This window comes from Penicillium hispanicum (genome assembly GCF_028827665.1).
Source record: "Penicillium hispanicum strain IBT 35686 chromosome Unknown utg000008l_segment0_segment0, whole genome shotgun sequence".
NCBI classification, from domain to species: domain Eukaryota; kingdom Fungi; phylum Ascomycota; class Eurotiomycetes; order Eurotiales; family Aspergillaceae; genus Penicillium; species Penicillium hispanicum.
The window spans coordinates 1,055,734-1,082,320 of record NW_026623200.1 but is presented as its reverse complement, the minus strand read 5'-3'; the positions used below and the strand labels follow the sequence as shown (position 1 = coordinate 1,082,320).

The window sequence follows — 26,587 nt, the reverse complement described above, 5'->3', positions numbered from 1 at the left end:
AGTACAGGTCTACCACATGTCCCTGAAGCAGGATGCGCATGAGAAGCCAAGGCCAAAAAAGTGGTCCCCATCTCCATTCCCAGGTTATTCCAGACGCCAATAGAAGACACAATATAACAGGAGGATTCCAACGGAGAAGAGATAAAAGGGAAAAGAAACAGGGAAACAAGCCAAGGTATCACCAGGTCAAATATCCCATGCAAATAGCAAGAAAAATTGCTCAAGTTGTCACCGTCGCGTCGTACCTCATGCATCATAATGAACTTCATAAAGAAGCACATCCCCCCGAGTGCAGATCTATGTATGGATCAGGAGGATCTTTTTATATGGTCGCCAAATGACCAAATAGAAGAAAACACAACGAAATTCGTAAAATGGAGGGTGCCTGTCAATGGCCAGCTCAGGCATTCATCATAACTCCAAGGTCTGAAGTCAGGACAGCGTCAGATGGGGCAGGCTCGTTTGTCTGGGTCGATTCGCTCAGGATAAGTTCATTTTCTGACATGGTCTCTACCAGTGCACTCGGTCTTCCGGCCACCGTAAAGAGAACTTTGAACAGGAACGCCGGGGAAGTGCCACCACTGACGGGGGGTTGATGACGGGTATGTGTAAGCAAAACGCGAATCAATTCACGCAGTGCAGCGTCTGTCGAGGCATCATGGATCTTGTCGATGCCATCAATGATGCAAACGAGAAGGGGCGGAGCGAAATGCAACAACGTGTCTACCAGTGACAGAGCTGCAGTCCAGCTGGAGAGAGTCCCATCGACATTGCGAAACCGTTCTGTAGTGAGGTCAAGTAATGAATCGCTGTCCACCACAGTCGGGAGAGAATCAATCATCTGTCTGATCAGACTATACGTGAGAGCAATCAGGCCCTGCTGGTGGAGAGTCTGTCCCTTCATCTCCTGGGTGGGAAGGGAGCAGAAGTGGGATATGACTGGCAACCGTGCTTCTCGAGCGAAGGAGGCATAGCATGCCGAAAGCGAGGCCACAGGGTAGGGAAAGTCAGTCGATAAAGGCCCGCCAACCGCCAACACCTGCGAACGGGGACTGGTCACCCATTTCTGCAGAGATGTGACCACAGAGTCTTCCGCAACAACTTCGGCATCCGGTTCGAGGTCGGCAATTTGATCGTCACTATCAAAGAATGCCTGAAGGTGCTTCGAAGCACTTTGAAGTTCTAGGCGTGCAAGGCGGCGCTTAGAACCTCGCGACCATTCAAACTGGGACGTCACTGAAGACGGGAAGGGTTAGCGTGACATTTACAGAGATTGAATACGGTTCTTGCTGCGGCTACCTACCAAGGTCTGGCGCAGCGGTCGTGAGACAGACAATTCCACTGCTTTTCTCGCTGACAGAACGGAGTTGCCCGTCCACAGAACTGAGCATTTGCGCCAGCAGCTGATCGCGTGTCTCGCGCAGTCGATCTCGCTTCTCTGAATCCTGTTGGATGTCCCAGATGAGGCGTCGCGTCATGGTATTTTGTGCGGCATGTCGGCGTGCCTCTCCCTGACGCCCCACCTGGCTGATCTGAGACTCCTCCCAGAGTGCCTTGGGGCTATACGTCGAGTCGCGCGGCTCGTCCACGTCCATAGCATCGGAAGACGCGGAAAGGTCCCTCGCCTGGCGTTGGATGCAATTGACGAAAGGGTGGAATGCTGCGTATGCATCCTGGTTGTGGCTCTTTAACAGATGGCACGTGGACTTCCGCACATACCAATCCATGAAATCGGCCAAGAAGAAAAAGATCAGGGCATATATTCTAGCAATGGCCTCCACGCTGGTGGAACCGAGGTCTTCCGCCAGGGGCGCCAGGGCATTTTGGATATTGAGCAAGGCGGTTATCAACCCTTCCATCACTCTCGGATAGTTCGATGATGCCTGTATCGTTAGCCAGTCAATTCAGTATTGGTTCAACAAGCTTCTCGGCGCACCTTGATCACCGACTGCAGCACCCCATAGAACAGCGAGGCGTAGGAAAGATCGGGGTCATGAAGCACTGCAAGTAAGGCTGCATGCGTCTCCACCGCGGGAAGAAATCGGTCGCTTAGGGTTATCGAGGGACCAAAGACCCGTTGGCGAGGACGAGACATCCAGAAGGTCTGTAGGTTGCGCACCAGTGCCTGGACATCGCGAGCCGTCGGTGGCCGCTCCTCGCATTCCACACGGTCATCGGGCGGTAGATGGCGGATAAAGGATTTCCACGTCTGGGCGAGTTCGTTCCGTTCGACATCGAGGTCGGCAATCATAGGATTTCTGGGCAGAGACAGGTCAGACAAGGGGGAACCGGGGAGGTGGGCGTGTTCTTTGAACGTAAATTGCGACGAGCACGTACGACGAGATGGGTTTCCGGTCGAAGCGGCGATCCCAGGACGACTGGGCTGCGCGCCGGACATCGGCAGAGTCGTTGGGAGGCATAGTGCGACGCTACGCGCCCAGCCCGGAAGGTAACGAGGATGTGCAAGAGGGTTCAAATTTTCAGGCTGTCATGGCCCAGTGGATCTTTGTGGAGTTGCCGATCTGAAAGGGGGGGGGGGGAGGGGAGAGGGGAAGGAGAGAGATGAAAAAGACCGGAGAACGGGTGCATCCGCGCCAGGGAAGCTAAAAAGCGAAAAAGGAACCTTGTACGGAGAACTACTATTAATATGTACGCTGGGGATGGCCATCGTTTTTTTTTTTCCCTCTCGCTGTGCCAGTCTTTCTCTTGTACGCCGGTCGATGAGAGCCTCGACCTCCCCCACTCAGGTTCTCCACAAATCAAATCCGCTGGCCGTCCGTGCCAGGGCTGGGCGTGAGTGTGTGCGCGAGTGCGGGCTTACAGGAGGGAGTCGTTGTACTGGACTGGGTGTGGGTGGACATCCCGGGTGGGATGGTGCGATGTTCCAGGTCGCCTAGAAAAGGAGAGTCAGCGCCAAACCCCATGGAGTGGAAGTGGTCGAGACGCGTGAAAGGAACGAACGGGTGGATGGGGTTTCCGCCCAGTTCGGGATTCCACTTCGGGACGGACTTGCGTTTTTGCTTTTGCGGCGTCGCGCCCATGATTCGGCTGCACGGGTTTGTCGATCAGTCACCAGCTTTCCAGCTCGTCCTGCGGGGTGGGATGATCAACGCGGCATACGGGGAGGGGGGAATGGGAGGGAAAGTCAGGCGAGAGTGTGTGATGCGAGAGTCCTAAAGACGATGAATGTCTGCTTGGAGCAGTGGTTAACTACTGTAAGTATGGATGTACTGCGCGAGCCTGAGGCAGGTCGCACGTGCTGTCAGCATCCTAGTATATACATACACCTACCTAGGTAGGTATGACTGGCGATGTCGTCATTGTCCTCGATCCAATTATCCTTCCAATGCGGCGGAATATCGTTCAACTCGACAGAAATCCAACCGTGGATCTCTGCGTCACAGGGAACCCGATGACGATCGGAGGATGATGAATTTATGATATCAACTCCGGTAGGATCGACGCGGTGCAGGGAACTATCGGTCGCCCACTTGTCAAGGCGTCTACGTCCATATGTATATGGCTAAGTGTAGATACAATAATACATATCAGTCATTATCATGACCACCCGATGCTCCCATCGTCGTCACAACCGGATTCCGCGCGCGTGTGGTCCATGGAACGAACCCCGTCATCGACCCTACATTGATCGCAACAGGTAATCCCATCGTAAGGACTCGACGCACTGCCCTCAGTACCGGAGTGATAACTGACGGAGCGGACTCGGGCAAAGGACTCCGTCTCGAGAAGTCCGCCTAATGATTCGCCCATCGCTTCCATCGCTCACGCGCCCGCTTGAGTGCATCCACAGTTTCCCCGTCCCTATCTCCGTTATCGTCATGATCGGTTGGATCTGCTTTCTCCACGGGGATCCATACTATGATCGGCCTTCGCCCTCCCCCTCTTCCCTGTTTTCCGTTTTTCTTCTTATGCCACTCCACTTGCTGCACTTCCTCCACTCCTGCTCGCCCTCGCCTTCGTCCTCGTTTTTGTGGCCCTGACTAATGCTGCTTGTCCACCCCACAAGTGGACGCATCCGCCGCCTCCCGTAATCGCGGCAATGGGGCTTCGCTCCCTTTTCCTTTTCCTCTTCGTCATCGCCGCTGTGTTTGTGTCTGTGTCTGCGACCGTCACCGTCCATCCCTCCAACAACTCTCAAGATCTCTCCTGGGCGCAGTCTACCTTCCGACTCCAGGGTTCCGGTCCGCTCAACGGCCAGACACTCGCCCCATTGACCCAGTCCCTCGCCCGGCTGAGCAACTCCAAACTCAAGGTCGGCGGCGCTTCGCCTCAATTGGCCCCCCCCCCCCCCCCCCACCCTCTTGCTAATGATCGTATCAACAGACCTTCCACCTTGCCGGCAATCTCACCAAGGTTTCGCTCGCGGATTCCCTGGACTTGAACGGCTCGCAGATTGCCTGCATTCCGTGTGATTCCTCCGACTACCCCGGGCCGTGGGGTGTTGATCAGGCCGTCGAGAACGTCGTTTCAGCGCATACGACCCCAGCCGCCGTTCTACTCTACAGTCTGTCAGCTGCGCACTGCAACCTGACGTCGGATGACCCGACCGAGAACTACAGCAACGTCTTTACCCTGCTCGGTCTGCGGGTGGAGAATTCCCTGGGACATATCTTGGATTCGGCCAACCATTCCATCAACGCCAATATGTCAATTGTCACAGCGACGAGCACCAACACATCTGATCCGGGCGGGGCCGGTGACAGCCCCAATACTGGTTGGTCTCCAATCTCCGCCGTGGGATGAGAATTCATGACTGATTGATGTCACAGCGATGATCATCCTGTACAGCATCACGGGTATCATCACCGCATTGTTCCTGGGTATCATTATCACGGGCGCCGTCCGTGCTCATCGACATCCAGAGCGCTACGGACCTCGACGGGTAGCAGGGCGTCCAAGGCAAAGTAGAGCAAGAGGTATAGCAAGGGCGATGTTAGATACAATACCTATCGTCAAATTTGGCGATGGGGCCGACGGCGTCACGGCCGCCAAGAGCGACGTTGAGATGGCCGGCGCCGAAGAGGTTCCCGCCCACGAGCATTCATCTCCTCCCTCAGACAGCATCGCCGAGGTTGGGCAGACGACTCCGCGCGAATCCGAATTGCCGACAACTGGGCAGCACCACGCTGAACAACCCGCCGCTCCGGCAGCGGAATCAAAGACTGATGCAGTTCCCGACGGCGGAAACTTCTCGTGTCCGATCTGTACCGACGACTTTGTCAAGGGCCAGGACCTGCGGGTTTTGCCTTGTAACCATCAGTTCCACCCGGAATGCATTGATCCCTGGCTTGTGAACGTCTCCGGCACTTGTCCCCTTTGGTACGTGATACTCGGGCACCTTCAGTTTCCCCTAATGCCACGTCTCCTTTCTATATTACTAGCACCTGATCAACCACGTTCTTACAAGATCCCGCTGACTCTCGCCCTAGCCGCATCGACCTCAACCCACCCCAAGCCGAGCAAGCCGAGCAAACCGAACAGACCGAGGAAGGCGCGCGCGAGCGCGCGGAGGACGCGGCCGAAGATGGGGCGGCATCGACCGCCGACATGACCATGAACCGTCACTCCCGCCGCTTGTCCAACTACCTGCACGGTCCCCTGAATGCCCGACGGATGCGCCATGCCACGGTCGAGGAGCGTCTCGCCGCCCTCCGTCACGTGCGCGAAGCCAGCCAAGGCGAGGCTGCCGCCAGCGAGGACGCCGCCCGGCCCAATCGAAGTCGGCTTACCACCAGGCTCCGCGACCGATTCCGCATCCGCACCCGCGCCCACGGCGTCGAGGGGTCCAGTCCCGGCGAGAGTGGCACGTCCACCCCGACCGTGCCTGTGCCTGCACCCACCCACACAGCCACCCCCGCGGCCCCCGATTCCACATGATTCACGACACTCTTTATATTTGCGATATTGTTTGCAAGTTACGATCAGATGATTACAGGTTCTGGCCGTCACGGCGTTGGAAGTGTTCATGTCCTTTTCTTTGATTGCACTGGTTGCTATTGTTTCTTGTCAAGAGTTGGATTCACGGCCGAGGATACCAGGCACGGCAGGCGTTTTGAGACTCGGGCGGAAAAGAGATTTGCATTCCCTTTCCTTGTCGATATTTGGATTGGTTCCGCTTTTGCTGCCATATCTTGCATGTATGCCATGTATATTTGGGCTACATATAGGGGAGTTTGGAGATTATCAGTTTCCCCGACTAGTGATACATATATAGCGGAAATCTTCATTCTGGAAATTCACCTACGCACGAATCTTAGCTTATTTGCACATGATCCCACAGGCCCAATTCATGTGGGCGGGCACTACTGTATATCTAGATCGGAGTCCGTGCAACGGAGTCTACCGACCAGGTGCTTCATCCTACCAGCTTCACACTCCCCAAGATTCCCCGAAAAGGATGATCAGCCTTGGCACCTCGGGGGGAAGGGGACTGGGAGTCTTGGTGTGATGCAGGATTCCTCGTACAGCAGTGCTAGTCATGCAGTTAGTTGGTGAGTGCAGGGAGTGATATCCGCCTGCGGAGAGGTTTTGGAAGTGTGGAGAAGCGTATGGTGATGGCTATTATGCGAGAGTTAGGATTTCTGGATCACTATAGGGCTGGAGCATCGTCTATCGAGCCCCGCAGGTCTACCAATCTCCCACCCGCAAGGTAATTATCCATCAACACCCGAGCAATGCATTGATGTCATCGCGTAAAACCGGGCTCATGGGAAACGGCTGGAGTCGGAGCAACTCCGCACGTCCGCACTTCCGGCCGTCCGCCAGATTTTCTCTTTTGGTCTGTTGATGCGGAGATCGGCGGGCTGGACGCTGTTCTGTCTGCGAGCTGTTTGGTCTCACGGACTCAAGACGAGCATTGGCGCGGGGGCCGAATAGCCTCACCTACAGGCACGCGAGACGAAGGACTCCGCACGACCGGGCAAACCCATGCGGGTAATTTCCCCCGCTTGGCAGCGTTCTCGAATGCAGACTCAGAATCACCAGTCACTCGTCAGGGATTCCAGAAGGGGCTCCACTGCGGCTTTTTTTGTCCTCTTTGGGCGCTCGGCGTTGGATGACACGGTTTCGCAGCGGTGCGGGCCTGTCGGCGAGCTGCATCAGGCCACCGGCGAGATGGCGATGGGATTGTCTGATGGGAGGGATTCCATCATGATCGCAGGATACCGTTGCGTGTTGAAGGTTGATTTCAGGAATAACATGTGAAGTTCCAGCGTGCGTCATGCGACGAAGAAGACACGGAAGTTCCTCGGCCCAGAGCTGCAATCCCGAGACGCACCGGGGACGCTGGGAGAGTATATATAGAGACTTAGAGCGAATCGCGATGATGGCATCGAGTAGATGGCATCGCTGACAATCGCCGCGCCCTGATTTAACCGTCGCCCCGGCTCCACCCCCTCATTCCTCATCCGGTGAACGCAAGCAGCAAGGTTTCGGTGTCTAGATTCCGGGGAACGTTGCGCGAGTTGTGTCTGAGTCTGTCTGTCAGACCATCATGGCTCGTTCACATCAAAACCCCCCGGTCGCCCCGTTATCATCGTCACCTCCCTCCACTCCTGCTTCACCCTCTGCCCGTGATCGTCTATCCTCTCTCTCCCGCCACATCATGGGTTCCTCCAGCGCGTCCGTGTTCACGGCGGCCAACGTCGCCGCCGCCCCTGAAGATCCTCTGTTTGGTCTTATGAAGGCCTATCGTGAGGACCCCTCCGATAAGAAAGTTGATCTGGGCATTGGTGCATACCGCGACAACGATGCGAAGCCGTGGATCCTGCCCGTCGTCAAAAAGGTATGTTGTCCATTGTGGCCATTGCCCTGTATTTTTTTCTCTCCTATTCATGAAGACGCCAAAAAAAATGCGATGCTTTGGATCCTCTGTGTTGCGATGTACTGACGATGTGCCTGCCAGGCCGATGACGCCATCCACAACGACCCCAACCTGAATCACGAATACCTCTCCATCGGAGGCCTGCCCGACCTCACAGCAGCCGCGCAGAAGCTCATCGTGGGCGGCGACAGTCCCGCGATCCGAGAGAAACGGGTATGTCGAAGCGAAAGACAACAGCAGAAGCAGAAGAAAGCAGAAGCTAACAGCACGTCCCTTCCCCGCAACCCAGATCTGCACCCTGCAAACCATCTCGGGGACCGGCGCTGTCCACCTGGGCGGCCTCTTCCTCGCAAAATTCCACCCGCAAAAGCCCACCATCTACCTCTCCAATCCCACCTGGGCCAATCACAACCAGATCTTCACTAATGTCGGGCTCAACATCGCCAGCTACCCCTACTTCTCCAAGCAGACCAAGGGCCTCGACTTTGATGGCATGCTGCAGGCGCTGCGGGCGGCGCCGGCAGGCTCAATCATCCTGTTGCACGCATGCGCACACAACCCGACAGGTGTCGACCCGACCCAGGACCAGTGGCGCCAGATCGCAGCCGTCATGCGCGAGCGTCACCACTTCCCCTTCTTCGACTGCGCCTACCAGGGCTTTGCCTCCGGCGACCTGACCCGCGACGCTTGGGCCATCCACTACTTCGTCGAGCAGGGCTTCGAGCTGTGCGTGGCCCAGTCCTTCGCCAAAAACTTTGGCCTGTACGGCGAGCGCACCGGCGCCTTCCACTTCGTCTCGGCGCCGAGCGCGCAGGCTTCCACGTCTATCGCCCACATTGCGAGCCAGCTGGCCATCCTGCAGCGCTCGGAGATCTCCAACCCGCCCGCCTACGGCGCTCGTATCGCCAGCCGCATTCTCAATGACCCCGCCCTCTTCGCGCAGTGGGAGGACGATCTGCGCACGATGAGCGGCCGTATCCAGGAGATGCGCCGCGGGCTGCGCGACCGCCTCGAAGCCCGGGGCACCCCCGGCTCGTGGGACCACATCACCAGCCAAATCGGCATGTTCAGCTTCACCGGCCTGACCGAGGCTCAAGTCAAGATCCTGCGCGATCAGTGGCACGTCTATATGGTAAGTGGGCACGAACCAATCACCGTGCATGGCTTATCAATGCATGCACGACCCGCCCCCCGCTGTCCTCTATACTAACTCCATTTTCTCCCACAGACCAAGAACGGGCGGATCTCCATGGCCGGTCTGAACACGCATAACCTCGATTACTTCGCCGAGGCTGTCGACAGTGTCGTCCGCGAGACCTCCTAGTTTTTTTCTTGTCCTCTGCAAGAGCTGTCGGTCTCGGGATACCCTGATCCAACCGGGCTGGCGTTCTTTTCTTTTCAGATCATACTCACTGACGCGATGCACGTTTCCCTCTTTAGCTGTCATTTCGACTTATCTTCTCAACCCTGTGGATCTACCCTGTCGATCCACGGGGGGGCTTTGGCCTGGCTCTGGCATACTTCATTGCATGTAGATCTACGGATGTAGAATACCATTCAGACTCTGGTTTTTCATGTGGCAGCCACTTAATTCTAGTCTCTCTATTATCATTTTTCCTTGCTTCTGCCTTCCGGAATGATTACCAAACAGTATTTGAGCCCAACCGAATCTGGATAACGCAGGTATTCCCGTTTCTCAATTCCTTGTCTCTTTACTGCATGCATGATACCGTAGACATGGGAGTAATGGTATGCTATTTACTAACCACCCCATGCATGCTGAGAACGCCTTTGGTCAAAGCACATGTACATATATCATCGAGTTCGCTCAAAATGCTCCGTCTCGGTCCCAAATGCAACAAACCCCTTCACAGGGAATTAAAAACAAGAGCTCAGGCTCATCAAAAGATCAAATCCCAGACTACGAGTCCTGTGCACAATCCTACAGTGCCCCAAAACACGGCCTGTGCGGTACTCTTCCGCTCGGTCGCGCGCTTAAGCTCGCGGTTTCCGCGCCCGACATTGGTCTGGGTCGTGTCGGCATCGCTGACGAGTTGCGTGATATACTCTTCTTGCGTGGAGAGGTGCGAGACGAGTGTTTCCTGGAGAGACGAGATTTCGAGGAGGGATTTCTCGGCGTTTCTAAGGAATTGCATGGTTAGCTGATTTCATGCGGACATATCTATTCATCCACCGAATAACAGACTTGAGGCGCAAACGACAGCCGAGCAGCAGAGAAAGAACGGAAGTAGAAGAGGGACACATACTGGACCTTGCCCAATGTATCCTCATAATGGCGCAGCATGGAGTCATTTTCCTCCGCAAAGAGCTGCAACTGCTCCGGCGACAGCTGCGCCTCGATCTGCGCTGTGTCGGCCTCGCTCAACACCGCTACGTCGGGCGTCGGCAGAGGCGGCGACGAGGTCGGTTTCACCGCGCCAGACGAGCCGCCACCGTATGCTTCATTGAACCCCCTGCCACTCCCACCAGGCACCGCGGTTCCCGCGCCGTGTGCGCCGGCCGCCTTGTAGAGCACACTCTTCTCCTTCTCGCGCACGCGCTCGATGCGCTTCTCCACCATCCCGCGCTGCACGCTCGCGGCACCTTCCAGTCCTCGTCGGAGAAACCAGAGGACGCCCTCGCGTACAGTGCAGATTGTCCGCGCACTCTCCTCTGCGCGGACCTGGTCCGCTGATTTGCCCGACGTGCTTTCGTCGCCATCCTCGCCGCCGGCCCAGCGCCATAGGATAGCGCCCGCGGCAGAGTGGCCATATTTCTTGCGGAGGACTGTGGCTTCGGTCTCTTGGCGGAGGGATTCGGCGGAGGCGAGGTTGGAGATTGAGGCTGCGAGATCGCGGAGGAGGAGGGCGGTGGAGGAGTCAACGGCGTCACGCTCTGGGTCAGTGAGGTGTGATTGAGTTTTGGAGGGAGGCTGGCGGGGTGTGCTGAGGGATTGAGACGCTTTGCGGGCGTGGCCAGTGCTGGCATCGCGGCGTTGCGAGGGGGCTGTTGTGGAAAGGTAGGCGTGGCGAATGGATTGGAGGTACTGGAGGAGGGAGTGGATGTGGGAGTTCTGTGAAGGGTGAGTTGTTATGGTTAGTTTGGTGATGACTGATTGTGTCTTTCGAGCATTGCGGGCAGACTGACGATTCGATATGCCTCCTTTAGGAACTCGTCTGCCGTTTCGGTGGAGGGCTGGCGGGTTTCTGGGCGGGTGACGGAGACATTTTGGGCGGAGAGGAGCTGATTGATGGTGGGCGTGAGGTCTGTCATGGCGTGGAGGCCGGACGCATGCAGTTGAGGGAAAATGGAAGGTGGACAGACGCAGCTGCGCCGGAGGCGTGGAAGCAGCTGGACAAGTCCCGGTGGGGCCGTCAACTACGTCGCCGGGCGCGATTGGTCGGTTCCCGCATGGGGATTCAACCTCGATCTATAGACGTGCGAGTCAAATTCCCTATTGCATCACTCCACCAAAGTGAGGGATCAATCTGGACAGGGAGCTAACTGTGATCTCGACATGGTTAATGTACTGGCCGTCGATCTCTGCCAGCTACATCATAATGAAGAAACTCCCAAAGACGAAGAAAGGGACACACCCGAGAGAGTCAAGGCATGATTTGAATCCTCAAGCTCTTGTCATCCCATCAACCGATTCTCTCCGCTTGATGAGATTCTCCGATCCAGCACTAACACTACCCCTTTCACTCCATTGACGAAGACCTGAGATGATAAATATGACGCCTCTGACAGAAAGGCAGAGGAACATTCACCGAAGACACTCGGCTTAAAGAAGATGTAAAGACGTCGTCAAAACACAGTTGAAGTGGAGCATCAAGTAAGTTGGCCTTCCGCGTGGCTCAAGCAGGAGTTCAGCACCCATTTCACCCATGTAATTCTACCTGAAGTACCTAGAAAAGAAGGATTAGAACTTACCTAGGTATTGAGGTCTATATAAATAGGCAGGATGCAACGATTTATATTATTAATCTAGTTGTTTCATAAATTGATCCTTGGAAAGTGGTAAGAAGAAGATAACTATCTGCTAGGCTCTCTCTTATATTAACCTAGGTACCTAGGTAGACCAGAATTGATCTGCAGTTCCATTTTCATATACTCCACTCCATATATCAAATTTCCTCTTTATATATCTACACGCCTAGACCCCTAGATCCCCGAGGTCCCCAGCCCAGCTTATCGGGACTCATTCGCTGCGAAATAGCATAGGGGCCATAAGATATCTACAAAGAGAGACTCAAATCATAGAGCGTTCTTCAACCCAGACCTGTCGTCGATTGATTAGTACGCAGCGTCATCTCAGCAAATGGAATAAGAGGAAAGAAAAACCCACCTCCATCTTGCCCATCTCGCTGCCCTCCCGTCTGGCTACCTCGCGGGCGGAGCTCAACAGCAGATCCAGATCTTCCTGGTCTACCATGGTAATCATATCCCCATCATCTTGCACCTTCATCTTCAGCGGACGCTGAAAGCCAAATTTCTCCCGAATGCGGCTCTCAAACTCCGCGAATTCAACCGTGGACCCGATCATGATGTACCGGATATCATCCGGCGCATGCACCTTCGTCCGGAACCTTCGCACCTCCGGCCGTCGGGAATTCGCTCGCCGTGAATATCGCGCCGGTGACCGTGTACGGCGCTGTTGAACGGGAGACGCGCCTTGGCCATCAGGTGCAGTGCCGACAATCTCAAAGCCCCCGTCCTTCAGGGGCTCGCCGTCGCAGACGTCATCGCCGTACTCGTCGGCTTCGTCGATGTACTGTGGGGGCTGGTATCGGCTTCCTCGGCTCCAGCCAGCATTGGCTAGGCTGTTGGGGCTTGAGTAGGCATAGGAGTTGTAGGGATCTGTCTGGTTATACTCAGACTCCGGCGGGAAGTTGGTATCGCTCAGATTCCTCCGGTGGCCACCCGTCTCGCGAGGCCAGGCTCGGCCGGGATCTTGCGCAAATCCTCGCATATTTGCATGCCTTGATGGAGGGCCACGAGGCTCCGATGCAGTGCGGGTTGTTCCAATTCGTGGCTTTTCGGCCGGTGCGGTCTCTTGCGGTCCGGGCCGGCGTTGTTCTGAGGCAGCCCCTGTTCGGTCCAGGTCTAATCGTGGGGGGCGAGATGTCCGTAGGGACGACGATCTGTGATGCCCTTGACTTCCCGACGTGGATCCGTTGTTGGTTGACCGGTCATCGGGAGGCGGTGTTGGTGGGAAGACGGTGCGATTTAGCGGTGGCTCAGATTGTTGACGAGTGCGGCTGCTCAAATTCTTGTGGACCAAATTCGTGGCTGCGAAGGACATACCCTCACGATCATCCAGCGGTCCTTTGTCAATCACCACCGGCCTCCATTGGTGGTCAGCGTTTTGGTTGCGGTCTGCAGCAGCAACTAAACGGGCCTTGCCCAAGTAGTCCTTGGATTTGAGATTCTTGACTTTGGCTGCATTGGGGCGATATAGAACCCCCACAGGAATGGAGAATACCGTGTAGCCCTGTGCTACGTTAGCAGGGAGTCCAAGAAAAGGGTCAGTGATGGGATGGCGTACGTCAGCGTTCTCACGTATTGCATCGTTGATCACATCGTGATCTGTTGTGACTTTCTCCTTTGCTGCATACTCTAGATCCTGCATCCCAGGACCCATCTGCTGCAGGTAGACATAACATAACCCGCGATTGAATAATACCTCACATGAAAAGAGACGGAACTTGAGACCCAACTGCTCATAGTCAATGGATGTGTTCCCACGCAGATATAACAAAGTGTCATTGAAATTGGCCAAGGCTTCCTCGAAGTCTCCGAGAAGAAAGTTCGACACGCCCTGCTGAAAGTAGGCGATAGCGAGGTACCGATCTAAACCGACAGCTCGTTGATAGTATTCTACCTAGAGGTTGATGGGTCAGCCGGTTGGAAAAGTCCTTCGGTGCATACTGGGACTTACTGCTTTATCATGTTCGCCAAGTGTTGCATAAATCACTCCGCAGTTGAACAGGATCTTTGATGTGTCGGCAATCTGATCGAAATGCCGCAAGGACTCTTCGAACTCCTGATTGTCATAGGCGTCCAGGGCCGCAACCCATGTTTCGATTTCCTGTGCATAGTGAGTATTTTTTTCGAATAAGCTTGCTTTGTTGCCCAAGTCCTTACCTGCTTGAGTGACATTCTGCCCGCATATAGGGACAGGCCAGGGAATGGACCCTCGTGTCTAATGGACTGGGCGGAGGGAAATTATAGTTGAACACTTTCTTCCCACTCGGCTCACGCCACCGTACACAAGGACGATATCCAAAATGCACACCGCTGATCGGTCCTGACCGGGAATAGTAACACCTCGGCGTGGATCTCACCACGCATTCGGAGAGGGGTCTAACAGATATAATTGTCGGCCCCAATTGCCTGGGGTTCCGCCAATGTGATGGGCAATCTTAGAGCGGCTGGATCTTTCGAAGCTGCCAAGATAAGATACTGTATTAACGCACGGAGGAACGAAGCCGCGGAGCGTGTTGGTGGCGGGTCAGAATCTGCTCGAAGGCCCCGAGACGGTCGTGATACGGTGATGCGAGCGAATTAACGGCGGCCACCGCGAGTTGGCCTGGATACTCGGCACAGTCGATCGATAGCGCTACAGCAGCTTCGTGCCGTCTGGGGTGGGATCGTGGAAAGGATCAGTCGAAAAAAATGTATATATAGAATCATGCGATGCTAGGACCTCCAAAAGGTCGGTGGCTGACCAAATTGAAGGCCAAGAATCAACGCCCGCCAACTTGGGTCGAGGAGGTGGTCAAGTCTCCGATCACGGTACTTTGAGGGCCCGAGTTGCGAACGCCTTCGGAGGGATTGGTGTCCGACCCAGCAACATGGACACGCCCCATGAGGCGTGGTGAAGGGAGGCAGGGAAGAGGAATTCGAACAAAAAGGGGGAAGTCTCGCAGAGAGCCGAAAGCCAAGGAAGAAAACGAGCGGAACCTGCAGAGGGGGTCTGCACCGAGGGGCAGGGGCCGGCAGCTACTGGCGAGGCTAGTCCGACAGGAAGCGCCTAGGAGGGGTGGTAGGTGATGGGCCAAAAATAACCTGCGTTGCACCTGCAGCAATTATGCACGTCTGGATCAATGAGATTACAGCATTGCGTATTTTCCTGCTGGCGCGGCGTCTGTGAGTGGCTGTCGGTCGGGTCATACATGATGAGGACGATGGCAGATATCACGTCCGCCAGTCGAGCAAGTCGACTCAGGCACGGATGGCACGATGGCATGACTGCCTCTGACACTCTCGAATTCGAAACACACGAGGTGGCGGTGGCCTCATCCCCGTGCCAACAGGAAGAGTCTACCGTTGGGATGGAAGTCGAGCTTTTCATTTCCCATCGAACCCGTGGCAAGGGAACGACGTGAGCAGACCGGGGTTGTTGGTTGGGTCGACGAACGGGCCGCGACGGGGATCCATGGAAGAGCGCGGGGGTTCCAAAGGGCTGATTGCACTCTCGTCCTGTCATTGGTGCGCTCCCCTTGTTTGCTCGCCACGGCGCTTACTGTGCTTTATTTAGAGAGCAGGGGTTGTGAGAGAAAGTCACATATCGATATGCCAGGGAAGGCCGCAGTGGAACGCAATGATAGTGAGGTGGGAATGGGTGTTGGTGATTGGGAGGTTGAAGGTCGAGGGCGAGGCACCGAGGGCATCGGCAAGTGCGGAAATCAGCCTTTTCCCAATACCCAGCAAATCTTCCCATGACACAATCAGAAGCTACTAGATAACATCGAATTCGTTGGCTCGAGCTGGGCCAGTTGATCACTATAAATAAACCATAACCGATGAGACAGTTCCATTTCGCACTTGGAACTATATGCACATATCTGCATTGAGTTGATCTGGTGATCGCCATGGAATCCTCGTACAAGCAGTCCATCGGAGTTGCTTTTTACCTTTGGTACTTTCGTTATTACTTTCGTTATTACTTTCGTCATTTGCCTCATACTGGCCAAATCAAACAGAAATAGAATATCGGACCTCAACCAATTGAGAATGACGAGGTCTATGTAACCACGGCCAGGCTGTCCTGCATATCCAATCTCCAACACAACCACAGAGATCGCAGGTGGAGTCTACTGAGGCACAAAAGACATCTTTGAGCATCCTCGAGCTCAGTAGGCAGAAGGGGTGCATGGCAATTCTGCTAAGGAATTATAGGGGGTTTTTACTGAATTCAGGTCCTTCCACATTATGGCCGCGCCCATTTTACCAGGCGCCGTCTATATCTGTACCAAACAAACATTTCATAATGTGGGTTATTTAGATCCGGAGATGCCACCAGACTCACTTTTGCAGGCTTCAGAAATCCTAGATGCATCAAGAAGTCGACATGAAACAGTGCGGGTAGACTGTAGATGACCACAACCTAGGTGAATAGAGTTGTCTCCAACTTTGTGTGACAAGCCATGGAAGCGCTGCTATAGTCCCAAGGTTCTTGCTACCGCCAAGATAAGTCAAAAGAGCATCTCCCATATTAGAGATCGCCATCGTTGACCAAATATGGTCAACTGCCCGGCCTGACCAGGGTACCAACGTCCGTGCGGAGAAGCCACGTATGTTGGCCAGGTCGGAGGCGAAAGGAGACGGCCAACGCCATCTCCCATCTCCAACCGTAGGAGGGAAAAAAAAAAAGAAATCCAATGAAGGGACAGCACTGCAGCGCCGGGCTATAGATCAGTCGTGTCACGTGTGGCCATACCTCGCCGTCGCGCAACCCACCGCAGGGATGTGCCGTCAGCTGCCCCCTCCTTCCGAGCACGAAGTGGCTCGATACCTTCTCCACCAATCTCTCCAGCTCAGCATATCCAGACGGCATTCCATGACTACGATGGCGGAGATTTATAACACAGATCGCTTCGCGGAGCTGTACTATCCATCCAATACCGCCGACCTCCTGCATCTGGGGCTCGCGGCAAGATTTGTAGCGATGCTTTTCGAGTCAAGTCAAGTCACATATGCCTTCATCGGCGGCTGGGCCGTGTATTTGCGAGGGGGTCGGCGCAGGACGCAGGATATTGACATTACTGTTGCAACCACCATGGATCATCTGAAACAGGTTCTGATCGCGCAACCCCGGTATTTATATCATTTGCTCTTCTGGATCAAACTCGCCTACCATTCCGATCGCGGGGATTCCTTTGTTGACCGATGCCAGAATACATTTCCCGGCAATCCATGGTCGCACGTCGGTCCAGATATTCATTGACACCGGGCGGAGCGTGGATGGAGAGTTCCCAGACGTCCCAGATCTGGCCGTCAGTATGGATATCGTGATAAGCGGTACGGACCATGGCCAGTTTCCTCGGAAGAAAAGGAACAAAGAAAGAAACGATATTGATGCAGATCATACCTAGGAAACTTGGGTACGCCCGAAGACCTTCAATCATCGCGCGAGCCCATCGACCCCCATCGACCCACGCCCCTGGGTTCGCCCGTCTTGGTACTAGGATTGGTCTTCCAGATCTTTGCGAAGCTAGAGGCATTCTCCAGACGCGGCGAACAAGACAGCAAGGACTTTTTGGATCTGGAGTTCTTATTCACGCAATATGCAGCGCAGATCCCGACTTTCAGAGATGTGTATTATATTGACCAGCGAAGGTATTTCTGGATGCAATATGCCTCCAAGTATGTCGCCTTCCCAGACCAAGTCGAGAATATGAGATCACTGCTTGGCCTCTGACCAGCATTTTCTTTTCCTGTAACCACCATTGATGGAACGTAATTATTAATCTTTTTTTTTTTTGTTTTCAATTATCAGCTTTCGTGACTAACATGATATGAGCTTCTGTGTCCATGGATCGGGGGAACCTTTAAGACGAAACCGTGTTTCGAAAAGCGCATTGGGTGTGGTCCAGCCAAGCCGTTCTTTCTTGCTCCTCACCCGAGACTCCCATTTTTCTCGTCTGCTTATTGTTGACGTGGGGAAATAGTGGACGAACAGCCATCCTTTCCCCCTTGCAGCCTCCGCGGCCGCTCTATTCATCCGCCGCGTCCAATCTAGATCGTTGGTCCCTTCCAACTTGAGATGCTGAATTCCCCATTGCTCCGAGACATTTGACCCGTCGATACAATCACACAACGACACATCGTCATTTGTGTCCAAGAAACTCTGCATCAAGTCCGACAATGTCGGATATGGCACGCCATTTAGGCTGCGTCGGATGTGAAATGGACCACTGGGGATGTGGGCATCATGCGCAGGGACCAGAACGAAGTAGAAATGGATGCCTCGCCCTTTAAACCGGCGGTAGGTATGGCTGAGTGACGAGGGCTGCGGGATGGGGATAGGTGGTACAGGGTGGATTTTGTCGGCCATCGATGCCGACGTCAGAAGAGCGACAGCGTCACTGATTTTGTCGTCGGGGACACAGAGATCCCATTCCTAGTGCGCTTGTCAGCCCTGCGCCCAACGTATCGTGAAACCCCCGGCCGGCGGATGCAGGCGGTGATGCGGGAACATCTCGGAGGTACCATACATCTCGGACGCGCCCGGCGCCGTAGAATATCAGCGCCGAGACTCCAACAATACAGCACTCGATCCCATGCCTCTCAAGGAAGCGAGTGACCTCTAGAATCTCAAAGGTGCCGTGGCCGCCGCACGAGGGGACTTCATCGGGAGAGTATGTGGACGCCTTCGCGACGCGGGGATCTGGCGGTACTGGTGCGGCGGCCTGGAAGTTCGAAGTGAGCATCACGGATCGCAGGGATTCTCTAGGAAGAGCGAAGGGCGCAATCCAACGCCGGACGTCGTCGAACCTCGCCGAACCTCGCGGGGAACCGGGAAAATGCTCAACGGCACACGTGACGCTGAGTCACGGTGATCTCGGGGATCCGGATGGGTCTAGACCTGGCCGTGAGTGACTGTGAAGCGCCATGGAAATCTACATTCTACATACATTTCGATAACTGGGTGATATAGAGGGTGAGAGAGCCTGCCAGTTCCTATCAAAGACTCTTTTTTCGGCATATCACGTTTACCAGTATTGTCCTTCGGCAGGAAGCGAAGCCAACGGGCCGAACAGCCACGAACGAGTCGTTAGATCGGCCCCACAGAACGGATTCATCCCCCGACCCTGTGTCGATCAATCAGGATGCGATTGCGTGGGAACAAGAATCCGCCATTTCTCGTTGTTCGACAATCTCTTTGAGACATGATACATACAGACACACCCGCGCCATCATCTCAACAAGACCTATCTTACGATGGGCACTGCCGCTCAAGTGCCATGGTTGGTCATAGTACCCCGCTAATTAGACTAAGGAGTACTTTTGACATACCTCAGTATAGACCGTATAATCTGTAGATAGATTGTTAGAGTGCTGGAGTTCCAACAGTCACTCTGCTTGATGCTGGGTATTTGAAGCATGCAAAACCGCGTAAATCCCCTTCAGAGCTACCCGCTTCAAGATTCCTCAGACCATGCCCTGACCAACCTGCTCCTGCCGCTCCTGCCACACGTTCTTTCCAGAGCATGAACAGACCATCTTATCGTTGTCCCACACGCCCGCACTGCGTGCGATAACACCAACCAGAGTGTTCTCATCCTCCCGCCGGAACGGTCCCTCCTTAGTCTTCGACAAAACCATACTCCGCCCAATCAATTCCCAAATCGCAACCGGCCGGTCCAAGAACACATTGCCGCGACCCTGCTCATCCACGTCGACAGAGCCAAAGACACCGCGCGGGTCCTTCTCAGCCGGGGGTGCCGCCACACCGGAGCCGAGCACCTTCGCCTTCAGGGATTCCCAAATGCCGCCCGTCGACTCGGCGCCCTGGGAGATATCACCGGCCTCGCGCACCGTGGCCCAGTATTTACCCGGCGACATGCCGTTGATGGTGAGGTCGACGAGGGTCATGTTCGAAGACACCTGCACCATGCGGGCCAGGCCGCGGATCTTGTTGGAGACGGTGTTTGAGTGGGTTTCGAGGATGCAGACAGCGGAGCCTAGGAATGTGTGAGACAATCAGCATTCATTGGATTGCATTAGCAAGGGGGAGATGGAATGAAAAGGCACGTACTGTTCGTGGTGCCGCTTCCGCGCAGAATCGCATCGCGGCCGGTATTCTGGATCGCGGTCACAATAGAACTTGGCGGCGCGGTGCCTTCAATGAAGACAAGTTGATCCTTTAGATTCGCATCCACCTTTTTGATACCTGCATGCGAGTGAATCTGTTATTAGACTGGCATCGAATATAGATGGCGCTTGATCGCGTTGGTCGAGGGGCAGAGAATCGTACCGTCGACCTTGTACAGAGAGTTGGAGATATCCTTCACGCAGCCTTCGCAGGTCATCGGGACCGCGAAAGTGGTCTACAACAACTAGCACGTTAGCATATCTCTCCGAGGCAATTCGTTAGGGACCGAGGAGACCGACCTGGAATGGCTCGATCATGGTGGGGAAGTAGATCGGGAACGCAGGCGTTGGAGAGGCGAATAGGCAAGACTGGAAGACCGATGGTAAGAGAAGAAGATGAATTAGAGGACAAAGGTTCTCAAGTGTGCAGAAAAACTGTTGCAAGAGCAATGCGCGTTTTGCATTTGCGAAAGACCAGAGACGGCCAGGCGGGGGCGATAGATTCGGATTTCAAATCGGAGCTGCACTTCGGCCCGTTTCTTTTCCCCAGAGAAACGTCATTCCGCACTCCTCCCTTCAGCCCCCTCACCCTTCGAATTCGACACCCCCAAGACCATGTCTGCCCCGAAGTCGCGATGGGCAGACGACGACCCAGAAACAGAGGCTATTATTGCGCAACAGAAACGCGACAAGGAGGAAAAACGGCGCGCCAAGGCTGAAAAGCAGCGCCAGCTCGAGGAGGCTAGCAAAGCCCAAACTGCAGCACAGGCTGCCGACGGTGCCCAGGGCCTCAATGGGGAGTCCGGACCCCCGAAGAAACGACGGAGACTGTCAAATGGCCCCGATACTCCCTCTGCAGACGCGGAAGTTGCGGAGAGTGAGAAGCAGCAGGCGCAGAAGAAATTGTCGAGCTTGCTGCGGTTCCCCGTGCGCGAATGGGGACCTTGTAGGCACATGGACAACTTCGAGCGATTGAATCATATTGAAGAAGGCTCGTATGGATGGGTGTCGCGAGCGAAGGACATTACAACGGGCGAGGTGGTCGCGCTGAAGAAATTGAAGATCGAGAACTCGCCGGACGGGTTCCCGGTGACAGGATTGCGGGAGATTCAGACACTCCTAGAGGCGCGGCATCCCAATGTTGTCTATCTACGGGAGGTGGTCATGGGCAGTAAAATGGACGAGTGAGTGGTTCCCCGTGGATGGATGTGATATGCTTGAGAAGGCATGGAAAGCTAACCGTGTTGACGATCTTTAAACAGTGTTTTCCTCGTTATGGATTTCCTCGAACATGACTTGAAGACACTCTTGGACGAAATGCGCGAGCCATTTCTCCCTTCCGAAATTAAAACTCTACTTCTACAGGTCGTGGGCGGTCTTGAGTTCCTGCATTCACAGTGGATCATGCACCGCGACCTGAAGACCTCGAATCTCCTCATGAACAACCGTGGCGAGATCAAGATTGCCGATTTTGGTATGGCAAGATACTACGGTGACCCGCCGCCAAAATTAACACAGCTTGTCGTGACGCTGTGGTATCGGTCACCGGAGTTACTATTGGGTGCAGACAAGTACGGACCGGAGGTCGACATGTGGAGTATTGGCTGCATCTTCGGCGAACTTCTCACCAAGGAGCCTTTATTGCAGGGCAAGAACGAAGTCGACCAAGTCTCCAAGATTTTTGCCTTGACAGGAGCCCCGAGCTCGCAAGTATGGCCGGGCTTCCGGTCACTTCCTAATGCCAAATCTCTGCGTCTGCCCTCCACCTCTACGTCCTCCTCCCGCAACCCGCCTCTTCTGCCTCGTTCTCGGTTCCCTTATCTGACCAATGCGGGTCTGAACCTTCTGTCTGAACTGTTAGCGCTGAACCCAGCCTCTCGCCCAACGGCGCAGCAGTGTCTTTCCCATCCGTATTTCCGCGAGGACCCGCGCCCCAAACCGCGTGAAATGTTCCCGACGTTCCCCTCCAAGGCTGGCATGGAGAAACGGAGGCGTCATCACACACCCGAGGCTCCCAAACGGGGCCAGGAGGCACCTGAGCTGGACTTTGCTGGTGTCTTTGGAGGGGCTCCTGGTGGTGACTCGGGCGAAGCGGGCGCCGGCTTCACACTTCGCTTGGGATAGATGAACATCTACAAACATAAGACACCAGCAGGGCAAAGCCCTATGGTCCATCGCCCAACAAATTCTGCTGTTCAATCTCAATATATATAAGACTGATGCGAACAAGCTATGATTTCTGCTGGTATGCAGAGCATCCTAAAGTATACATCACTAGCAATGCAAATAGACGCCGGGCCTGCCATGTACAAGCCGGGCGATTAAAGCAAGAAAGAACTCTCTCGATCCCTTCAAAACAAGAGGCAGAAGAAAGAAATAACGAATGAACGAACGGACGACACTAGAAATGAGACACATCTTCAACTGAAATTTCCTGTTCGGCCATATCCAGAATGACTATCGGTCGAGTCACTTCCATCCCTATAGATCACCGCTCGAACGGCCGCTGGAGATGAACCTCGGATAGTCCTCGGCGCCTCGGGCAATTCTTGGATCCTGCAAAAAGGTGCTCGATCGAGACCAGGACCGCTATGAATGCTGCCATCGCCAATGGCATGCCGCACTATCTTGACCGGCTGGTCTCCCTGGTCAGGGTTGTAGCTGCTGGTCTTGCCATCAGCCATGTAATATTCATCTCGCCAGAAACTCGAGAACATCACTTCCTCATCGATTGGGGAATCCAGTGGCGACATGGACGTGGCCGAGGTGACTTCCGCAGAAGTGGTGCTACCGCGAGTGTAGTTCGTCGAGTGTTCTGATACATCGCATATTGACCCAATCGTGTCGCAGGCACCAACGGAATGAATAGAGGATCGATTATCTGTGGGAGATTCTTCATTGAATGACGAGGACAAAGGGGCTTGGTAGCTTGACCTAATTATTCCGCTGACTTCCTAGGACTATTGTTAAAATCTCGGCTCCCTCATTGCGTCTCGACAAGTGGTACTCACATTTCTGGGAGAAATATGCAGACCGAAGGCATGAATGGACTCAGAGGGTCGCTCCTCTGCCGGAGGCGCTGTTATTGACCCGCCATAGCCAGTGGAGACAGTGTCTGCAATTGTGGATGAAGATGTGCCGGTATTTTGTAATGCCATCTCATGATGATATTCCAGACTGCGCCGCCCAAGAGTCACAATAGGTGCGGTGCTCCTCATTTCAATTTGTTGGCTGCTAGCTATGCAATCGGTCCCAACTGGAACGCCACCCTCGCCGTTCGAGGTGCCTGGGAAGCTGCCTTGAGTTTCTGGTGCTTTGTGTGACGGATCTGATGTGATGGTTATCTGAGGAGTACTAATATTGCATAAATTCTCGACATTGCCGACGGGTTCATTGCTCCGCTCTCTCATCCATTGCTCTAGCAGAGCATGGTATATTCCAGGGAAAGCGAAGGTCACTTCGGCAGCAGAACAGTTTCTCGATCCTGAAACAGGGGATGCATCACCCTTGAAACTTGGCGGGCCGTGTTCTAGACACAGGCGCTCTTGCGTAGCGAATGCTTCCGATGCCGCGAGGCTGGAATGCCGTCTTTCAGATGCATTGGAACTAAGAACGCTGAAAAAATCTTGGTCTGGTAGCGTGTATGACCCTCTAGAGTAAGCAGTCATCCGCAGCTCATAACCAGAGGATTGATCATCGCTCATCTCACTGCCAGGCTGCACCAACCCCGGCTTTGGATATCTGGAACCTCCATTTTCTATTGAACCCACTTCTAAAATGCTTGGAGCAGAACCTGTCTGCTCTACGATGGCTTCGTGGGTGCCACCACTGTTGGCAAGGTCTCCATCGCCGGAACTTTCCAATGTCTCCCAATCTGCTGACGAGGCATAGCGAGTCAGATCGTCTGTTATATTGTTTTGGATTTCACCGTCGATCGGGTGCTCAAAATCCACGCTCATTTCCAATTCCTTGGAACGTCGCGAGTCGAGTGCATTGCCATGGATCGAGTCGTATGAGGGTGCTTTGGTCGTAGACACACTCACATGGTGAACATGTGCCGACGCTGGCTCATGTACAAGACAAGGTGAACTTGCTAGAGGGGTCGGTGCCGTGACAACATTGCCTGGTGTCCGGAAAGATGCCACTCTCATCGGGGGCTCGAAGTGAGTCTCCCCAGAAACCGTGGGCCAGGGTGCGCTTGTTCGATACAAGTCAACCCCAAAGTTCAAGTCTTCCTGTGTGCTGGCACTTGACAATCCTGAAATGAGCTTGTGTCCACGCCCCCATCCTATTCGGAGTCGAGGCTCACCATCGCTGAGCTCGTTGGTCTGACGTGAGGACCGGCGGAGCAGTCCAGCCCTGAGGGCTAGTAGACCTGACCGCGCCTTACGCAGAGACCGTCTTGGCAGATCTTGCACCCAGCTGCTTGGCTTTTGAGAATCGGATGATGAGGTTTGGCTGTCTCGGCGACGCCACGGATTGTCTGCCAATGCTGGGTTGTGGCGCGGATCTCGAGGGTTGTAAATGGGGTAGTGAATCCTCTCTTGGCACGTCGGCAGTATGTCGGGTGGTTCAAGGACACTGTCTTGTCTTTCAGCCTGTGCCTCCTGCTGCGCATATTTCTCTTCTTACCTGTTCCTTTTCCTTGACGAGCGAAAGGCCAGAGACAGTGAGAAGCTCTGTGGACGGCGATAGCCCGCGCTGGGGCTAGTCTCAAGCCGGTCTTTATTCATTTGTGGTAACAAGATGTAGATGAAAGTGGGCAGAGATCAGATTTGTAAAGGATCAGAGGCAAACCAGTGTGGTTGGAATGATGCGATGAGTGAGGGAAAACAGCAACTGTCTAGGTAAGTGCTAGGGCTGGCTTCCCCAGCCGTCTGAGTCAAAGGCCAAAGTACTTGATGCTGTCTCTCCCAAATAGGAAGGACCACTCCGTAGTCGAAGTACCACAAATGAGTGCAATCAGCTCTACGGCGTGGAAAATTGTGAGTGCATGAATAGATACTGGGGGTCTAGCCATCTCCACCACGGCCAGTTTTTTAGAGTGCAACACTCAACCCAAGTTGAGCGACTAGAACATTTATGGCCATATTGAATGGAGGTTCCCGATTAAGCGTAGGTCGGCGCGGCTGCAGATCGGGGCTCCGAGCTTCTTTTCGCCATTTCCGATCACTCCCTTCCTCGCCTCAAACCTCGGGACGCCCAACCCACATCCTCACTCATACAATGCTGCTCTAATCCACTGCGCATAAGATATTAATTAGTTCTTTGATCTTGCACATCCTGTTACGATGGCGAACGCAAAGAAGCAGGCTGCTGTGTCATTCGACGATATCATTCAATCCGGTAAGCATCTGCCATTTCCCCTCCCAGTTCCCGCTAGACCTGAGAAACTGACGTGTATCCTCGCGCCTTCAGATCGTCAGAAGAAGCAGCAGGAGCAACTGGCCAACCAAATTCTTGGGAAGAATAGAAAAGATCGAAGAGCAAGCGCGCCTGGCCCCGGCTCTGGACAGAAGCTGCAGAATGCGAAACCGGGGAGCTTAGCCAGCCGCATCGGAGTACCCAAGGTAAGCATATCGCTTTGGACAGAATGTTCGACTATTCTGACCATCTTCTGTTCTGATCTGTAGCGCTCCGCTTCAGTCAACTTCCGCGCGACCCAGAAACAGACCAATCCCGCCCCCGCGACAGTCGCATCGGCACGATCGCGTGCGAAACCCACAAATCAGCGTCGCCCGAACGCCGAGCGTCTCCTGGCTGCTCTTGAGTCTGGCAATGGCCAGGCTACAGTTCGTCGGTCCGACAGCGGCCTGTCCATCAAGGGCGCTTCCGGTCCGTTTGTGGTTGTGGGTGGCAACTTTGCGCCAGGGACCACTGCGGCGGACATCCAGTCAGCCCTGGAGCCGGTTTCGGGCCCAATGCTCAGTTGCCGCGTGATCGCGCACAGCCCGACCGTCTCCGCGGAATTTGCGTATGCGGACAAGTGGACCGCTGAGAATGTGGTTGCCAACTTTCACAACCAAAGGGTAAGGGTTATCGGCATGCGGTGGAGTTGATATCAGGTGGCTAATTCAAGTTGCAGGCCGATGGACGTCTACTCTCCATGACGCTTAAGTCGGGTGGCTCCGATGCCCTCAACAACAGCACCCAGAATCCCTTCAACGAACTCCGTGAGCAGGCAGACCGTCAGCGACGGAGTCGCCGGGCAGAGCCGGCCATTCAGGATGGCCGCTATGGATTTGGTGACCATGGCGACGTCCTTTCGAAGCAGATCTCAAAGTCAGGACTTTATAGCGACGAGATGATGGTGGATGCTCCGCCACAGAGGAACCTGAACCGGCGTCGGCGATAGCGGTACTACTGGTGCCGGAGTCAATTAGACTGCTCAAGACTGCCCGGGAGCTCGGTGATACAAAGGCTGTGCACCAATCCAATTGTCCAGGGTATTCAGCCTCATGACATGTACGATATCTAGGAATTGACAGTGCCTGAAATAAGTCCACCGCGTATGCAACGTCCGGGCATGGAGCTCATCTACCTTGAGCTCTACTCAGTCTCGATCGATGCCTCTCATACACACTTGGAAGTCAAGCAGACTCAACTTTATTGGGACGTTGTGTTCACCATTGTCAATTGGTG

The 26,587-nt window shown here is 54.5% G+C and overlaps 12 protein-coding genes across 12 annotated transcripts; 5 read left to right on the top strand and 7 right to left on the bottom strand.

Annotated features, from left to right (window-relative positions):
- Window positions 1-400: 400 nt before the first annotated feature.
- N7459_009243 (uncharacterized protein) lies at window positions 401-2,420 on the bottom strand (the record flags this gene model as incomplete). Its single annotated transcript, XM_056948411.1, has 4 exons — window positions 401-1,236; window positions 1,304-1,883; window positions 1,937-2,258; window positions 2,338-2,420. 4 exons carry the CDS (start codon window positions 2,418-2,420, stop codon window positions 401-403), a joined length of 1,821 nt encoding a protein of 606 aa, XP_056795636.1.
- Window positions 2,421-2,759: 339 nt separating this feature from the next.
- On the bottom strand, window positions 2,760-3,041 carry N7459_009242 (uncharacterized protein; the record flags this gene model as incomplete). The annotated part of the gene is made up of 1 exon (XM_056948410.1): window positions 2,760-3,041. The coding sequence occupies one exon, from the start codon at window positions 3,039-3,041 to the stop codon at window positions 2,760-2,762; it is 282 nt and encodes a 93-aa protein (XP_056795635.1).
- A 1,019-nt stretch (window positions 3,042-4,060) lies between these two features.
- Window positions 4,061-5,898, top strand: N7459_009241 (RING-H2 finger protein; the record flags this gene model as incomplete). The annotated part of the gene is made up of 4 exons (XM_056948409.1): window positions 4,061-4,273; window positions 4,345-4,735; window positions 4,791-5,340; window positions 5,451-5,898. 4 exons carry the CDS (start codon window positions 4,061-4,063, stop codon window positions 5,896-5,898), a joined length of 1,602 nt encoding a protein of 533 aa, XP_056795634.1.
- A 1,615-nt stretch (window positions 5,899-7,513) lies between these two features.
- On the top strand, window positions 7,514-9,167 carry N7459_009240 (aspartate aminotransferase; the record flags this gene model as incomplete). The annotated part of the gene is made up of 4 exons (XM_056948408.1): window positions 7,514-7,804; window positions 7,925-8,056; window positions 8,133-8,975; window positions 9,072-9,167. 4 exons carry the CDS (start codon window positions 7,514-7,516, stop codon window positions 9,165-9,167), a joined length of 1,362 nt encoding a protein of 453 aa, XP_056795633.1.
- Window positions 9,168-9,744: 577 nt separating this feature from the next.
- Window positions 9,745-11,116, bottom strand: N7459_009239 (uncharacterized protein; the record flags this gene model as incomplete). Its single annotated transcript, XM_056948407.1, has 3 exons — window positions 9,745-9,985; window positions 10,111-10,916; window positions 10,991-11,116. The coding sequence occupies 3 exons, from the start codon at window positions 11,114-11,116 to the stop codon at window positions 9,745-9,747; spliced, it is 1,173 nt and encodes a 390-aa protein (XP_056795632.1).
- A 979-nt stretch (window positions 11,117-12,095) lies between these two features.
- On the bottom strand, window positions 12,096-14,005 carry N7459_009238 (putative PB1 domain protein; the record flags this gene model as incomplete). The annotated part of the gene is made up of 5 exons (XM_056948406.1): window positions 12,096-12,125; window positions 12,192-13,337; window positions 13,392-13,727; window positions 13,785-13,934; window positions 13,991-14,005. 5 exons carry the CDS (start codon window positions 14,003-14,005, stop codon window positions 12,096-12,098), a joined length of 1,677 nt encoding a protein of 558 aa, XP_056795631.1.
- Window positions 14,006-16,688: 2,683 nt separating this feature from the next.
- Window positions 16,689-17,549, top strand: N7459_009237 (uncharacterized protein; the record flags this gene model as incomplete). The annotated part of the gene is made up of 3 exons (XM_056948405.1): window positions 16,689-16,945; window positions 17,025-17,149; window positions 17,224-17,549. The coding sequence occupies 3 exons, from the start codon at window positions 16,689-16,691 to the stop codon at window positions 17,547-17,549; spliced, it is 708 nt and encodes a 235-aa protein (XP_056795630.1).
- Window positions 17,550-17,636: 87 nt separating this feature from the next.
- N7459_009236 (uncharacterized protein) lies at window positions 17,637-18,561 on the bottom strand (the record flags this gene model as incomplete). Its single annotated transcript, XM_056948404.1, has 2 exons — window positions 17,637-18,251; window positions 18,346-18,561. 2 exons carry the CDS (start codon window positions 18,559-18,561, stop codon window positions 17,637-17,639), a joined length of 831 nt encoding a protein of 276 aa, XP_056795629.1.
- Window positions 18,562-19,282: 721 nt separating this feature from the next.
- Window positions 19,283-20,263, bottom strand: N7459_009235 (copper chaperone CCS1; the record flags this gene model as incomplete). The annotated part of the gene is made up of 4 exons (XM_056948403.1): window positions 19,283-19,815; window positions 19,890-20,024; window positions 20,109-20,181; window positions 20,246-20,263. 4 exons carry the CDS (start codon window positions 20,261-20,263, stop codon window positions 19,283-19,285), a joined length of 759 nt encoding a protein of 252 aa, XP_056795628.1.
- A 297-nt stretch (window positions 20,264-20,560) lies between these two features.
- On the top strand, window positions 20,561-22,069 carry N7459_009234 (uncharacterized protein; the record flags this gene model as incomplete). The annotated part of the gene is made up of 2 exons (XM_056948402.1): window positions 20,561-21,129; window positions 21,208-22,069. The coding sequence occupies 2 exons, from the start codon at window positions 20,561-20,563 to the stop codon at window positions 22,067-22,069; spliced, it is 1,431 nt and encodes a 476-aa protein (XP_056795627.1).
- A 296-nt stretch (window positions 22,070-22,365) lies between these two features.
- Window positions 22,366-24,678, bottom strand: N7459_009233 (uncharacterized protein; the record flags this gene model as incomplete). Its single annotated transcript, XM_056948401.1, has 3 exons — window positions 22,366-22,899; window positions 22,957-24,526; window positions 24,578-24,678. The coding sequence occupies 3 exons, from the start codon at window positions 24,676-24,678 to the stop codon at window positions 22,366-22,368; spliced, it is 2,205 nt and encodes a 734-aa protein (XP_056795626.1).
- Window positions 24,679-25,236: 558 nt separating this feature from the next.
- Window positions 25,237-26,300, top strand: N7459_009232 (uncharacterized protein; the record flags this gene model as incomplete). The annotated part of the gene is made up of 3 exons (XM_056948400.1): window positions 25,237-25,515; window positions 25,579-25,974; window positions 26,031-26,300. The coding sequence occupies 3 exons, from the start codon at window positions 25,237-25,239 to the stop codon at window positions 26,298-26,300; spliced, it is 945 nt and encodes a 314-aa protein (XP_056795625.1).
- Between the last annotated feature and the right edge of the window lie 287 nt (window positions 26,301-26,587).